Below are 15,930 nucleotides of genomic sequence, written 5' to 3'. Positions count from 1 at the left end.
CTACAACTTGAAATATTTAAAAACCTAAATCCAAAGGGAAACTTAAAACAACCATTTTATTCAATTATTGAAGTAACCTAGAAAAAAGTGAAGCGTTAAAAATATAAATGGTATTTCTGAACATGTATTGGTGTATGCTGGGTAGGTCTATGAAGGCACTTGGAAGAACCAACAAGCATGAACAGATCAATTCTAGCATATTCTTCTAATATAAATACTAAAAGACATGCATTGAGGCAGTGGTGAAAATACAGAATTGTTCTCTGGAAAATAACGAACTTCAATGCCTTTGCTGTATCACCCAACTGTTCTGCACGAGTTTGGAGCACACACAGTCTGTGTCCTCAGGGCTGTAGATGAATCAGACCCAGCAAGATACCGCAGCCAAAGCTCCCCATAGGCACTTAATTTTTGGATATAAAAAGACCTGGTGGTCAGATTGCCAAAACTCTTCAAAATTAAGCCATTCTTCCAATAAAATAAAACATTTGAATAAGAATGCTACATTTTAAATTTGCTTGTATAAGCAAGAGTAATGGCCTAAGATTCACAGAACCATTATTTTTTTTGTACTATATCAATGTTTTTCACTTTAAAAAAAGAAAATACAGTAGTAAAGACTTGAGGTATAACTTCAAAAAATAAAAAACAACTTTATAATCTTTTGCAGGGAAGTCAGTCGATTCATTGGCCTTGGTGGAGGGTTTTCCCCCCTTAGTTGTATGCAGTGACAGGTTTCTGGGTCTGAAGTTCTTTTTTGGGTGCAAAGATTGTTGTTTCTGGAAATAGCAGTTAACTATTTCCTCGCTGCAGAGAGAAATGGATATCTTTAGTGTGTCAAGCACATAGCAGCTGTCCGGCAAGCGAGAGGAGGTGGGGTTTGGTGTGTTTTACCTCCGGGGCAGTAGGGATAAACTGCAGTTATTCCGTAGAGATGCGATCGCTGCTCGGGAAGATACTCATCAGTAAAGGAGCCGGTTTCTTTATCAATAGCTATCACACCATCCCTGGGGATCAAAGGGGGAGAAGTGCGTTACTGATCTATTAATTGTTCTTAAATCTTTTTTTTTTTTTTAAAAAGAGGCAGCTAAAAAGATTGGTCTGAACCACCTGCAGAACAAGCGAAAAGGAATTTGCCCTGTAAAACATCCATCCAGCTCATTCAGTGTATTTCTGGTTGGTGCTGCGGAGCCAGAGACAGCGTTCCAGAGAGAGATGATCTCCCCGAGAGCCTCCTCTGAGCGCAGTGAACTCTTAAGTGTTTGTTTTAATCTGCAAAGTCGGGGTGGAAGTTCTGAGAGGCTCCAGCTGGAGCGGGAACCGAGGCGAGTCCCTGCTGCTGGGGGTAGCGGGGGGAGAGGGAACGGCTGAGGACAGAGCTTTTTCTTTGACTTCAGATTCAGAAACTTGTGCCAAGTTTAATTTAACAAAAACCCACAACAACTATTTCTGTCCCTGCCAGGAAACTGGGATTCTTTCTAAACTGAGCTTGATGAGCGGGTGTTGCTGAATGTGGCACTGGAGCCCCAAGAGAGCACTCAGGATGAGGGACCAGACTGGGGGCAGCATTTGGGTCCCTCCTCTGGCTCAAAGTCCCTCTAAGCGACTCCCCAGGGATGCCGGGGGCTGGTTCACGGCTATTTTGGGGTTTTTCTTCCCTTACCGTCTCCAGTCCGTGTGGTAGAAGTGATTGGCGTAACTGATGATGCTGAAGGGGTAGTTGAGGTTGTTCTGGATGATGCGCCGGCCCGTACCATCAGGGAATGTGCACTCCAGGTGCTTCGTTCCTTTGCAAACACAGGACAGTCACCAGGCCACAAAAAAATCAAACAAATAAATGAAACACACAAAATACAAAAAGAAGGAAAAAAGAAAAAGAAAGGAAAGGAGGAAAAAAACAAAACCAAAGCAACACACATCAAATGTGTTTCTTATATTGGCTAAATTTAGAAATAGCTTCTCAGCCTCAGGATGTAGAAGTAGCTCATGCTGTGAGTCCTCCAACCCCATCACCCCAAGTCCCATGGGGCAGGGCAGTGGAGGAGGGCAGAGAAGCCCACAGGTAGCCACAGCTAAAGACAAAACATAGATATTATTTCCCCTTGAGGCTCAGTGTGTCGTAGTTTGATCTGTCCTTGGTGAATTTACCTGCATCTGCCCAACAGAGCAGCTTGGAGAAGGGGTCGAATGTCAGGCCGTTGGGCAACCCGATGTCCCTGTTCACCAGGACCCTCCTGTTGGCTCCGTTGACTGTAGAAGTTTCAATTTTGGGTGCTTCGCGATTCCAGTCCGTCCAGTAAAGGTTGCTTGGGAAATAAATGTATCATGAACAAACAGGACGCACAACAGTAAGGAGCGGTAGGAGATTATCGGCTTTTTCTTTGTTAGGCAAGAAGTTTGTTTTTCCCTTCAACAGTGCCTGAAATTAATCTTTATTTGCTATGAAAAGTCTCTTAAAAGAAAACCAGAATGATGTCAAACATGTTTACGACCCAAACTGTAGCTCCTAGATGAGGGCGAGTCTTAGGAGTAGCACATTTTGTATCGCAACAGCACCCCAGGGGCACAGCTTGTGTTTTCCAACGCCAGGCGTGCTTCAAAGCTTTTAAAAAATAATGTGCATCCCGACACTGAAACAGCAGGTTTAGCCAAATCCTGAATTATTAAATAAAAGAGGACATGGGGAACAAAGCCAAGCCCTCCTACAGGGTGTGCAGCATAGCAGAGCTGCTCCCAGGGTCAGGATGAGGCTTTGGCACCACTGCACATGTCCAACTCTTGCACCTTGCAAAGCCCAGTGTGCAAATCCCTCCCGAAACGCTGCTGCTCACCCTCGGACGGGGTCCACGGCAATGGCCCGGGGGTTGACAAGCTCCGTGTTGAAGAGAACCTGTCGCTCAGAACCGTCCAGCCGGGCTCTCTCGATCTTATCCAGGCCGCTGTCGGTCCAGAAGATGGCTCGGCGCAGATGGTCCACAGCCAGCCCCTCGGGGCTGATGAGCCCTGCCAAAGGGATGAACAGTCAGCGGTTTAGGAACAGGTGGCTCCTGGCTCTGTCTCAGGGCCCTGACCCAAAGCCAAGGGATGGAGAAGTCCAAAGCAGGAGAGACCCAGAGCTGTGACGGGCACAAACTGGTGTGGAGCTGTTGATATCCAGGCTGCCCAGGGCAGTGGTAGAGTCACCATCCCTGGAGGGGTTTAAAAGATGCAGAGATGAGGTTCTTAGGGACATGGGTTAGTGACAGAGTTACATTATGGTTTGACTCGATGATTTTGAGGGTCTCTTCCAACCAAGGTGATTTTATGATTCTGTTCTATGATTCTACATGGCTTTGAGGAGACGTCACCGGTGAAGGGCACACACCTGAGCTGATGATGGTCTCTGGCTCAGCCCCTGGCTCCAGGCTCGCCCGGCTTATGGTCCGCCCAGCCACATCAGTCCAGTAAATGGTCTTCTCCCGGCAGTCGTAGCCGATCCCCACCACGATGGAGCCCTGCGGGGTTTGGAGAGGGACACGGGGTGAAATCCCACCTGAGTCACAGCCTAGAACCTCAAAAAGCACCTTTATCCCACCGGCGCACTCTGCAAGATCTAGCAATAATGCTCAAATCCCTTTTCCCCAACAAAACCCAAGACGGAGGGGCTCTTCCTTCACACCCCCAGCTGAAGCCTGCTGCCAAGGTTTTCAGCCCAGCTGTCGCAGGCACACACCCACATCCAGATGGGTTTAAAACCCCTTCGGCTCATGGAGATACTTGCTCCAACAGTGAACCCAGCCTGAGGAATGACCTTCAGGATGGGGAAAGGAAAGACTTGGCAAGGTGTTCCAGTTCCCCGGGGTGCAGGGAAGGTCATGGTCCAGCTTTCAGCGTTCCTCTCCCTTGCTCTGGCCTGGCTGGGGGTGCACATGAGGCTCCAAGAGGAGCCCAAGGAAGGGAAAAGGCAAGTTTTGCTGTAGAGACTTGCAGTTCAGGGACCACAACTGAGGGCCAGGGAGCTCCACCAGCACCTGAGCTCCTGCCCTTGGCAGGATGTGACCTGCTCCTCCTCCTCCATCCTCCAATGTCCCCAAAATCCAACATCAACTTTCAGGAAGTGATGGACTTTTCAGCAGGGCCTGTTGCCATAGGACAAGGGGTGATAGTTTTAAACTAAAAGAAGAGACATTCAGGCAAGACATGAGGAAGAAATTGCCCCTGAGGGTGGTGAGAGCCTGGCCCAGGTTGGCCAGAGAGGTGGTGGATGAACCATCCCTGGAGACATCCCAGGCCAGGCTGGATGGGGCTCTGAGCAACCTGAGCTGGTGAAGATGTCCCTGCATCGATGGCAGGGGTGGCACTGAGTGAGCTTTGAAGGTCCCTTCCAACCCAAACTATTCTATGATTACATGAATCTATGATTCTGTGACCACCAAACCACCCCAGCCCAGACAAGAGGGGTACAGGGAGATGTGAAATGCATCAGCCTGTCCCTAATCTCTGTGGTTCCGGCGCAGGAGATACTGTACATGCAGGGAGAGCAGGGTCTTCGCCGCCTCCTTCTGCAGCCGCGTGCCATTCAGCGGGAGGTAACCGATTTGCTGTCCCTGAGCATAGAGCAGAAATGTCCCCGTGGCTGGTGGTGACACATCGGGCCGGGGTGACGGGCGGACGCTGGGTGGCGCGACACTGGGGAGACCTGGCACATAAATTGAGGGGGAACAGGGAGAGATACAATGCTCAGGGAGCATCAGGTACCAGGATCAGGAGCAGGGTGTGGTGCCAGGCACCCATGCTGTGCTAGATGCTGGGGATGAGGAGAGGGGTCACATTTGGAAACCCAAGCTCTTACATGGGGGGGTGCTGCCAGGCTCTGAGCGCGTCCCCGGGATCTCCCTGCCGCTCTCATCCACGCACCAGCAGTACCCGCTGTCCCCGTGGCACTGCAGCGGGGTGAATTCCCCCCCCACCTCGCACTGTGGCACATACTGGTCACGACGGGGGCTGCCCCCATAGTGCTCCAGCAAGCTCTGCCGCCAGCGCTCACACATGCTGCGGGGCCGCTCTGTGGGCTCTGGCATGGGGAAGGTGACAGTCACTCCATGTGCAAGCTTAGGGGGGACTCAGGGCTTTGCCAGAGCCCCGGGTCCCCCCTCTCCTTGCCAAGGAGGCTGGGGTGCTGCAGGGAGGGGATGGGCACTGACCTGGGTTCCCGCAGCGTGGCGGTGTGCTGCCCGGCGCTGTCCGTGTCCCCGCGATCTCCTGCCCCGCGGCATCCACGCACCAGCAGTGCCCGGTGCTGCTGTGACACTGCAGGGGCCGGTACCCACCATCCTCATCGCACTGGGGTACATGCCTATCGCCCACGGGCGAGGGTCCCGGTGGCACCCCCCGTGGGTACAGCCGCTCGTGTTGGCAGGGGGTCAGCCGCTGGGTGGACTCTGCCGGCAGCAAACACCCCCACCCTGGGCTCAGGGGGTGCCACACAGCTCCCCCAGACCTGCTTGGCACCCAGATTTGTGCTCGCTTCACTCAAGGCTGCAGGTGCTTGGTGATGCTCTGCCAGCACAGTTTGGCCTCCCCACTTGGGCTGGGGCTGCCCCTCTCCAGCCCCCTTGGCATCCTGTGGCTGTTTCCTCTGTGCCCACTGCCACTGTAACCCCACAGACCATGGTGCCCTAAAGATCCAGGAGCCCCCTGAGATGCCCAAACACCCATTTGGCAGCACCCTGCACTCAGGCCATGGCAGACAAGTCCTGGTCAGGTGGTTGGGTCCCCCATGCTTGCCACAGCCGTGCGGGATGGGCAGAGCTCTGCGTGCTCCAGCAGCCCCTCAGCACCCTCTGCCACCCAGCACAACCCGCCCAGCCAGCCAGGGCAACTCCTGGGTGCCCACTGACCCCATCAAGTTGCCAAGGAGATGCCCAAGGACCTGACCAGCCTCCCCTGTTCTCTCGAGCGCAGCAGGTGGCACTGACCTGGGTTCCCGCAGCGCGGTGGCGTGCTGCCCGGCGCTGTCCGGGTCCCCGCGATCTCCTGTCCTGCGGTGTCCACACACCAGCAGTGCCCGGTGCTGCTGTGACACTGCAGGGGCCGGTACCCGCCCTCCTCATCACACTGGGGCATGTGCCTGTCACCCACGGGTGAGGGTCCTGATGGCACCTCCCGCGGGTACAGCTGCTCATGCTGGCATGGTGACAGCCGCTGCGTGCTCCCTGCTGCTGGCGGGATGCCCAAAGCAAGAGCATGGTGAGAACAGGGACAGCCACGGGGACAGAGGTGGCTCAGGAGGGAGCCTGGCAGCCTTACCATGCACACACTGGAAGCCATCACCCTCATAGCCAGGTGGGCACTGGCAGGAGAAGGAGCCTGGTGTGTTGTAGCAGGTGGCGGCTGGGTGACATGGGTTTTCGGCACACTCGTCCACATCTATGTGTGAAGAGGAGAAGGATCAACCAGGGCAGGACAGCTTGGTGTCACCCAGCAATCCCTCCCATGTCCCCATACCGGAGCAGTAGATGCCGTCACCGGCGTACCCAGGGAGGCACTCGCAGGTGGGGTGTCCCCCGGCATGGGACAAGCAGCGTGCCCGGTCCGGTGGCGCGCAAGGGTGGCTCCCATCCTCGCAGGGGTCGGTCGCTGGCACCAGGGCTGCAGGGACAGGGCAGGTGAGGGGATGGCTGGGCCATGGGACACAGAGGTGGTGGGACCCCGAACTTTGGGGCTGGCACTTACGCACACACATCTGCCCATCCCCTGCCGGCTGGTACCCGCTGCGGCACTCGCACCGGTAGCTGCCCGGTGCATTCAGGCAGATGGCGAAGGGGCCGCACTGGCTCAGGCCCTCCGCACATTCATCCACATCTAGAAGAAGAGGGGGACACCAGGGGACAACCCCATTTTTGGGCTCTGACTGCTCCCAGCCTTGCGGGGGGGATGTCCTATCCCAAGCTGCCCACCCCACATCTGCCACCTCCTCCGTGCCCACGATGCTCCTGCAGCACCTCCTCAGCCCCCCACCTCAGTTTCCCCCCATGATTCATCCGTATCTCCTTAGTGCAGCTCTGGGAGCTCTTGAGACAGCAGGTGCTGTGATGCTGTGGCACATCCCAGTGGCCACCCTGGTGTCCCATAGGGGACGGGGTGCACCAGCCACCCCCCTGCACCCACCTGCAGCCCCAGCTCACCTCGGCAGCCCCATCCGTCTCTGCGGTACCCAGCCACACACTCGCATGTGTACTCCATCCCTGTGCCAGGCTGGCAGCGTGCTGGTGCCTCACATCTGTGCGTGCCATCGTGGCATGGGTTCACCAGGGGGTTCTCGGCACCATCTGCGTGCAAAGGTGGGTGTTAGCGGGGGGAAAGGCCTGGGAGACACGGGGAGCAGGGAACGACCATTCCCATTTCTATCTGCCATAGGCATCATCACTGTACCACAGCACCCACATCCCACACAGGGACCTGTGGCTGTGTCACCCAGTGCCACCACCACTGCAGTCCCCACCTCCATGCCAGGAGTGATTCAGTTGGGATAAAAAACAACAAAAAATAACTTATTTTGGCTGGTTTTGGGTAAAGCAAGCAGGCTGCCACTTTGGGAGCAGGCAGGAGACAGCAGCATCACCTGGTGAGGGCTGGTACCCTGGGGTGGGTGCTGGGTGGGGGTGAGCACCCCGGGGTGGGTGCTGCAGCTCACCTGGTGCAGAGCCGATGCGGGCGGCCAGGGCGTAGCGCAGGACGTGCTCGTGGCCGTCGTAGAGGGCGAAGGCTCGGGCCACGCTGAGCCGCTGCCGGGCGGGCAGGCGGGTGTGCGGGCAGCCGGAGAAGGTGATGTTCTGGCGCAGGCGGTAGGACAAGGTCTGGTTGGCCGTCCCCGCGGCCAGGACGTACTCCCGCTGTGCAGAGGATGTCACGACTGCCAGACAGCAAGAAAAAAACCCCGGATGGGGGAGAAGGAGCTTCAGCATCGATGTCTGTTACATTGGGAAGCACAGTGGGGATGGGGTAGGTTTGGACACGCAGGGATGGGCTGAGCACGGGCTCCTACCTGAGCTGGAGTAGTGGTAGAGCTCCTTGTAGGGAGTGATGTGGACAGTGACATTCTCTGGGAGAAACGGCACCTGGCCCTGGATGTGTGTCTTCAGGCTTAAATAATTGTCCGGCCCCAGGCCCTCGGCTGTCTGAGTGACATGGACCGTCTCCCCCCCAGGATAGAAGGTCACCTCCAGGCTCTGGGTGAATTCAGCACCTGGGCGGGAAAATGGAACAGGTAGCATTTTGTTGTAGGATTTTTAAGGAATACATCCCCAAAGCATCCTTCCCTGCTCCTCTGGCACACCCACGAGGGTGGCAGGGAGGTGATAACCAGCTGAGCCTGGGGAGGGGATTGGAGGAGCCGTGGCGCTGCCCCGAGTGCCCACCCGCACCCCTCGTCACCCACCCAAAGCCACACATCATAGAATCACAGAAAAATTTGGGTGGGAAGGGACCCTCAAAACTCCTCCAGTGCCACCCCTGCCATGAGCAGGGACATCTTCACCAGCTCAGGTTGCTCAGAGCCCCGTCCAGCCCGGCCTGGGATGTCTCCAGGGATGGTTCATCCACCACCTCTCTGGCCAACCTGGACCAGGCTCTCACCACCCTCAGGGTAAACAATTTCTTCCTAATGTCCAGCCTGAATCTCCCCTCCTTTAGTTTAAAACCATCACCTTTTGTCTTATCACAAGAGGCCCTGCTAAAAAGTCTGTCCCCATCTTTCTTATCAGCCCCTTTTGAGTACGGAAGTGCCACAATAAGCCCTCCCCGGAGCCAGGCCGCTCCACCAGGAGCTGTGTCCCTCAGAGCCATGGGGCTCGGTGTCACATCCCAGGTCCCCTGTGCTCACCAGTGATGCTGAAGCCGTTCTCAGAGCCAGGGTCCTCCAGCGCAAAGAGCCAAGCGAAGAGGCCGCCGAGGGGCAGGAGGGGAAGGAGCGCCCGGCCAGCGGGTTGGGGCACCCCGCTGATGGCCGTGTAGGCTCGGCCATCGCTCCCCACGATGTAGGCATGAAGATCGACATCCTGGAAGCTGACGGACATCCGTCCCACCATCAGGCTCCCGCTCACCTTCCCATTGAGGCGATGCACAGCTCCTGGGCAGGGAGATGGACACCCATGACAGTGGTCACCCTATCACTGGGTCCCCGTCCCTGCCACCCAATCCACATACCTTCGGGCAGGCACTGCCGCCCATTGCCATAGTAGGTGGCCTGGCAGTGACAGCAGACACCGGTGGCATAGTCAGTGCAGAAGGCGTGCGGGGAGCAGCGCCCGTGGTGCTGGGCACACGTCTCCTTGCTGGCCGCGCTGTAGGTGAACACTGGGGATAAGGAGGGGAGAGGGTTGAGGACACAGAGGCAAACCAACCTCTCATGGTCGGATTGACACCCTGTCCCCTCAATCCCCAAAACACCATCAGGAAGACATGACAGCCGGCAGCAGCGGTTCTCAAATAACCCACCCAGGATGCACAGGGGAGGCTGAGAGTTTTGAACCTGTTGCCTGATTTCACCCTTGACAGAGGGCAAGAGGTCGAGTTCCTGCATATTTTTTGGGAGACAACCATCTGGGGATGGGGTTTTGCTCCCCAGGGCACATGCCATGGTGACTTCACAGCCAGCTTGGTGATGGAGGGTCAGCAGGGCCCCATGCCAGGACCTGTCTCCTGAGCTTCCCTCCTTGTGACATGGGGCAGAGCAGCGGCAAACCCAGCAGCAGGGACATATGGCCCCAGCAGCTCTTTGGCAGCAGGATTTGGCTGGGAGGATTTGGAGGGGCAAAAGTTTGGCTGGAGCCTTGTCAGCCCACACTTGCTCCAGCCCTGGCTGCTCAGGAATCATAGAATAGTTTGGTTGGAAGGGACCCTCAAAGCTCATCCAGTGCCACCGCTGCCATGAACAGGGACATTTTCACCAGCTCAAGTTGCTCAGAACCCCATCCAACCTGGCCTGAGATGTCTCCAGGGATGGGGCATCCACCGCCTCTCTGGCCAACCTGGGCCAGGGTCTCACCACCCTCAGGGGCAAAAATTTCTTCCTCATGTCTAGGAAAGGGATGAGATTGCAGCAAAAAGACCTTTCTTAAGAAGCCACCCACCATGAGACATCCCCATTCAATCATCAGAGGGGCTACAGCCACTCACCATCAGGGTTAAAATGAACATCTTCTTCCACGCCAACGCCGTGATGCCCGGAGCTGTAGGAAGAGGGGTTCGGAGAGTAGCTCTGCTGGGTGCCAACGTCCCCATCAAGGTGCAGGCGGCGGCTCCGCTCCTGCCCCGATGGGGACACAGGCAGACCCCTGGGGACGATGCCCAGCAGTGTAGGGGCATGGTGTCCGTGATCGGGATGTGGTGACATGGCCGCCGAGCCGTGTCGCACTGGCAGGTTTGTGGCCACGTGGTCTGCATGGCTGTAGAGTGCGTGGGTGTAGCCAGCGGTGTCAGGGACGTGAGGTTCGGGGCTCTGTGGCACCCCAGGGCTGGCTCCCCCACCGCCCCCCGGCTCCACGTGCTCCAGGGGGGACACACTGCCCACGTGGAAGACCCACACACCAGGTATCCCCGTGTTACTCTCCCTGCAAGACAGCAACACACATGCACATGCATAGAATCATTTTGGTTGGAAAAGACCCTCAAGATCATCGAGTCCAACTGTTAACCCAACCCTAGCAATAACCCATGATCCTAAGAACCTCATCTCTGCGTCTGTTCAACCCCTCCAGGGATGGTGACTCCATCACTGCCCTGGGCAGCCTGTTCCAATGCCCAACAGCCCTTGCTGGGAAGAAATTGTTCCCAAGATCCAACCTCAACCTCCCCAGCACAACTTAAGGCTGTTTCCTCCCGTCCTACCACTTGTTACTTGGAAGATGAAACCAAACCCCTCATCATCACAGCCGTGGTGGGAAACTCACCCCAAAGGTACCTACCCCACTCCACTCCACCCCTCCCAGCACCCCAAAAAGCTCCTGTGCACATAGGGCCAAGTCCCCCAACACAGCCCATCACCCCCAGCTCACTCCCCTCGTTCTCCCAAACCTTCAAAGGCTCCAGGGCTGGGGGAAGGTGACCCTGCTCTCCTGCCAACCCCCCAGCCCCACGTACCGCTCCAGGAGCCTCAGCGCCCGCTCGCTGCTGGCCAGGCTGTGGAAGAGCCCGTCCCTCTTCGGGTCATCACCGTCCCCCCAGCTGAAGCCCACCCTGGCCGGCAGCTCCAGCTGGACGTTGTAGGACTCCTTGGGCCGTGTCCCCAGGAACTGAAGGCCACCTTTGGGGTAGAGGAAGATGGCGTACGTGTCCTCATCATCGTAAGCTACAACCGCCTGGAAGGTGTTGAGCTGCCAAAGGGAGAACAGGAACAGACAGACATCATGGAGGGGCAGGACCTCAGCAGAAGAGACAGGGAAGGGGACTAGAGATGTGACAGCCAGCTTCCCAAACACCACAGTGCATGCAAGCACCCCAAAACAACCCCCCATCTGTCCAGCTCTGGGGTCCCTAGTACAGGACACACATGGACCTGCTGGAGAGGGGCCAGAGGAGCCACAGAAATGATCTGAGGCTGGAACAGCTCTGCTGGGAGGACAGGCTGAGAGAGTTGGGGTGTTCAGCTGGAGAAGAGAAACTCTGGGGAGACCTTATTGTGGCCTTTCCATACTTAAAAGGGGCTGATAAGAAAGATGGGGACAGGCTTTTATAGGACAAGGGGTGATGGTTTTCAACTAAAGGAAGGGACATTCAGGCCAGACATGAGGAAAAAATGTTTGACACTGAGGGTGGTGAGAGCCTGGCCCAGGTTGGCCAGAGAGGTGGTGGATGAACCATCCCTGGAGACATCCCAGGCCAGGCTGGACGGGGCTCTGAGCAACCTGAGCTGGTGAAGATGTCCCTGCTCATGGCAGGGGTGGCACTGGGGGAGCTGGGAAGATCCTTTCCAACCCAAACCATTCTGTGATTCTATGATCAGCCTGCAGATACCTCCTGGGGAGGAGCAGGAGCTGCTTGTGCATGGCCAGACTCCAGTGCAACATGCTGGAAAGATGCTCAGCATCCTCCACGGGAGCCCACGACACAGCCCCGCCACCCCCTCTCAGCTGCATTGGTGTAGGGATGTCCCTTGGAGCTGTCACACAGGGAGATGACAGCCTTGCACCATGCCCAGGAGCATCCCTAACCGTATATCCTGTCCATCGGGTCGCTCCCGATCCCCTCCTGCCACCACCAGCCTCCCTCCATCCCAGAAGCACAGGAGGAAAACCCACACCCCCTGCTTCCCCCGAGAACAATTTTAGCTTGGCTTCCTCAGGAAAAAACATGCACGTGCTCCCGCCTTCCCCACACCCATACATCCCGCTATAGGCACACTGACCACCTACCATGACAGCCCTGCCAGCCCTGGGGATGGGCCAGCCCTGCACTGGGGAACAGGACCACAGCAAGAACCCATGGGTGGGTGAGCACAACCCTTACGAGATCCACACACACCTCACAGTCAACCCAAATGCGGAGAAACCAACAATTGCAGCATTCGGGTTAGCCTCCCCCCACCCTGCATATGTCCTGCTGGACCAATAAATTAAAAGAAAACCAAAAATAAGCACAAAGCAGCAGCTCTTCCCCAGGAACTGCCAGCAACAAGCAAAGGAAAAATTATTAAATCCCCAGTTTCAGCCCCAGAGCAGTGAGTAGGAGGGGTGGGGGCTCCCCCCAGCCCAGCCCTGCCTGTCCCTGCAGCACCAGCCCAAATTTTGGGGTGAAGGGCCCCTGGGGCATCACAGGGTTTCCCAGTGGCCCAGCAGGATATAGAGCCTTGTTGTGTGTGTCACACACTCGGGCATTCAGAGACCCTGTGGAAAGGCAGCCAAAAAGTCAGGGGGGGTAACTCCCCCGCCTCGGGGTTGGATTCCACCCCCACGCAGCCAAATTGTGGCAGCAGCTGCAGGATTCATTTTTCCCTGTGGTGGGTGGCAAGGGGGGGACCCGGTGGGTGACACCGATGTGCTGGCATTGCGGGACACTGCAGGGGGCAGGCAGCCCCTGGCTTGCAGCCGGTGGCTCCAGGCAAAGAGCTGCAAAGGGCAAATTCCAGCCCAAAAGGGCATTTTTTCCTCCCGCAGAAGTGGCGTCAGCTCTCGCCCCGCTCTGCAGCCCTGGAAAGTGTCACTGCAGGGATGAGGCGCGTGTCCCCAAGGAGCTGGAGGGGACAGGGTGCTGCTGGCAGCAGGACCCCCAAGGCTGGGGACCAGGGAGTGTCTTAACCCCCCAAATCTTAACCCAGGTTTCTGCTTTTGTGGCTCAAAAAGGATAAATCACAACTTTCCAAACCAAAGGGTAAAGGCTTTGAGGTCAGTCCGGGTTCTGAGCAGTTGGAAGGCAGCATTTCACTAAACGGCATATTTGGTAAGGGAAAAAACCAGTTGCATTTGGGGAGATTTGTAGCAGTTTTGGCTAAGAGGGAGCTCAGCAAAGCACAGGCACAAACTGCATTTCAGTGCGTCTTGAAAGAAGCTTTCCCTGGAGCTGCTCATCTCCAAGCGAGACTGGTTTCATTTTAAAGCCCCATCCAACTTCTCAAAGAGGAAAAAAAAACCCACACAATTGGGAAGAGACGAGGAGGCTGTGCTTTTTGGTGAGTGCGAGGTCACTGTGAGGCCCCTGATGGCATCTCTTCAGCTGCTTTCTCAAGTTTTAAATTAGAGGAAAAAATGTCCGTTGTTTCCTTCCAAACCTCCGTTTCTTCCCCTGCTTGGCTTCCCTCTCAGCAACCCGCGACCAAAGGGCCCCAGAGCCAGGGGACAGCCAGTGGAGACGGCTCCTGGTGACCCATGGGGACCTGGTGGCTGCTGACAGACTTTGGGTTCAGCCCACCCCACCGCGGCAAGAGCTCATCGCCCATCGCATGGCTCTGGGTGCTCATCACCAGAGTTTTCCTCTTGCAGCTCTTCACACTCAGCTCATTTCAAGAAGGCCTGTCCTGCTTGCAGAGCGTCACCGTCACCTCCTTGGCACGTCATCAGCTCAATGTGATGGGCTCCTGCAGCAGATCCAGCGTTTTCGGGGAAAGGTCCAGCAGCACGCACCCACGCAGGAGCCTTATCAGTCTCAGGTCACCTCCCCAACCCGATGGACCACCTACAAGCTTGTTTTCCAGATTAAAAAAATCAACCCACGGTGGAAACTCTGAAGCTGGTTCCTCGCCAGCAGCATTAATCAGAAGGAAGGACCAGCTCCAAGCCACCGGCAAAAGGTTTGGAACACGATGGGTGACCTGGGCCACAGCTTTCCTCAGATCCTCCCAACCCTGCCCTGCAAATCCAGAGGCACCAGCACCATAAAGCTTTGCCTGAAAAGCAGGGAACACCTTGAACACCTCCAACCATGGAGTTGAAGGCAACCTTTAAACCTCTTCTGCCCACCAGCAAAGCCAACAGACCCACCACCACTGCAGCTCTGAGCAGAGAGGAGAAGCTCCACACCTCTCTTGGTGCTCATCCAGTGCTGGACCCACCATCCAGCTGCCCAGAAAGAAGAGGCTGAACATTTTGGGTGCTATGCAAGGAAGAATCATCCTCCCATAACATGTAAGTTGTGCGTCCAACTTCAGCCCATCAGCCTCACCTTCTGGGAGGGCTTGGTGTCTTGTGAGAGCTCCTGGTAGGCACCCACGTCCTCCCAGGTTGCAATGAATGCATTGGTGGGCATGAAGGAGCCAGCAATGTGGGGGAACCCAGCCTGGATGTAGGCTGCAGCCTGGTGCAACACGTCTGGAGAGTCATCTTGCCGATAGTAGATGTTCCCTCTGTCACCGGAGGTGTCAAGGTCAGCCAGGAAGGGAGCGATGACAGGGAAGTCCGTGGGGAAATCGTCATCCACATACTGGGTCTCCCTGGGGAAATCCTGGGTGGAGATGACCCCGTTGGTCCCCACCTGCAGGGAGAGTGGCACAAGGTGCTCAGGAGCTGCAGAGGTGCCTCTGCCATGGGTCCCCCAGCACGTCCCCCCTCTGGGGCACAGGGTTGAGAGCCTTGAGACCACATGGCCCTGTCTGGCCATGGAGAAAACAAAGACCTCGAGTTTCTCCAGCCCCCAGAGAGCTGCAGCTCTGAGGCCATCCCAGCTGCAGCTGCTGCTGGTGGGGAACAGCTGCGAAGGAGAAGGCCCTCTTGTTCCTCCACAGCCAGAGAGACCGGGCAGGAGACAGTGGGAGTGGTGTGGAGGGGGAAATGGATAGAGAAAAGGGAGGCATGGAGAAAAGACACGTGTGGTGGTGCAGGGGTGAAGGCAGCAAGGACACAGACGTAGGGACAGGGAGAGGGAATAAGTGGAGTGGGGTGCCAAGGGGAATGGCTGGGGAGAAAGAGGATGAGGGAGAGAAAGATGGAGGGGGGGAAAAGATGGAAGGGGGGAGGGATGGTGGGACAGAGGGGTGGAGAGAAGAAGGTGGGAAGATGGAGAAACAAGGAGAGATGGGAAGGTGGAGGGACAGAAGGGAATGCTGGAGAGGAGGAAGGGGGGCTGAAAGGAGGAGTTGGGGGCCGGGGGGAGGAGGGCAGGAGGGCCGGGACCAGTCGGGACTCACGTAGAGGCGGCGGGCGGCGTGGCCGTAGAGGTGCAGGGCTCGGCTCAGCGACACCCCGGGCGAGCTCTCGTCGTCCCCGGGCCGCAGCCGGGCATCCCCGCGGGCCGGCCCGTACGGCAGGAGCCCCGGGCGGGGCAGGGCTGTCCCCACGGCTGTCCCCACCGCCAGCACCGCCGCCAGCGCCGTCACCACCCCCCGCATCCCGCCGGCACACGAGGGCTCCTCCCTGCGCCGGCACCGAGTGGACCCAGTGGGGCGAACCGGAGCGGAGAAGCTGAGCGGACCGACGGGACGGCCAGGACCCGGCGGAGGGACCCGGAGCCGGCGGGACGAGA

At 56.9% G+C, this 15,930-nt stretch overlaps 1 protein-coding gene across 2 annotated transcripts; it reads right to left on the bottom strand.

Annotated features, from left to right (window-relative positions):
- Positions 1–37: 37 nt before the first annotated feature.
- On the bottom strand, positions 38–15,930 carry NID2 (nidogen 2). Of its 2 annotated transcripts, none has more exons than XM_065063192.1 (22): positions 15,596–15,930; positions 14,635–14,943; positions 11,122–11,354; positions 10,159–10,592; positions 9,187–9,336; positions 8,864–9,109; positions 8,027–8,227; positions 7,676–7,894; positions 7,167–7,310; positions 6,715–6,843; positions 6,487–6,630; positions 6,289–6,408; positions 5,958–6,200; positions 5,184–5,420; positions 4,832–5,053; positions 4,509–4,678; positions 3,365–3,494; positions 2,832–3,003; positions 2,149–2,306; positions 1,664–1,787; positions 895–1,007; positions 38–807 (listed from the first exon to the last, which is right to left on the bottom strand). In XM_065063192.1, the coding sequence occupies exons 1-22, from the start codon at positions 15,794–15,796 to the stop codon at positions 797–799; spliced, it is 4,110 nt and encodes a 1,369-aa protein (XP_064919264.1). In that variant the 5' UTR covers positions 15,797–15,930; the 3' UTR covers positions 38–796. The 2 variants fall into 2 exon arrangements, with proteins under 2 accessions (XP_064919264.1, XP_064919265.1); XM_065063193.1 differs by having other exon boundaries at positions 5,958–6,197.

The sequence above is a fragment of the Columba livia genome, chromosome 5, assembly GCF_036013475.1.
Source record: "Columba livia isolate bColLiv1 breed racing homer chromosome 5, bColLiv1.pat.W.v2, whole genome shotgun sequence".
Taxonomy (NCBI): Eukaryota; Metazoa; Chordata; class Aves; order Columbiformes; family Columbidae; genus Columba; species Columba livia.
Note: the sequence above shows the minus strand (reverse complement) of the source record. Positions and strands in the feature narration are given on the sequence as shown.

What these genes read in the sequence shown, in the direction of transcription:
- NID2 (XM_065063192.1), bottom strand. Translation starts at nt 15,796, where the DNA reads ATGCGGGGGGTGGTGACGGCGCTGGCGGCGGTGCTGGCGGTGGGGACA. An exon ending in GAACGGCTTCAGCATCACTG is followed by an intron (nt 8,228 to 8,863) that starts GTGAGCACAGGG and finishes TTTCCCGCCCAG; the next exon opens with GTGCTGAATTCACCCAGAGC. An exon ending in TGACGGCATCTACTGCTCCG is followed by an intron (nt 6,409 to 6,486) that starts GTATGGGGACAT and finishes CTTCACACATAG; the next exon opens with ATGTGGACGAGTGTGCCGAA.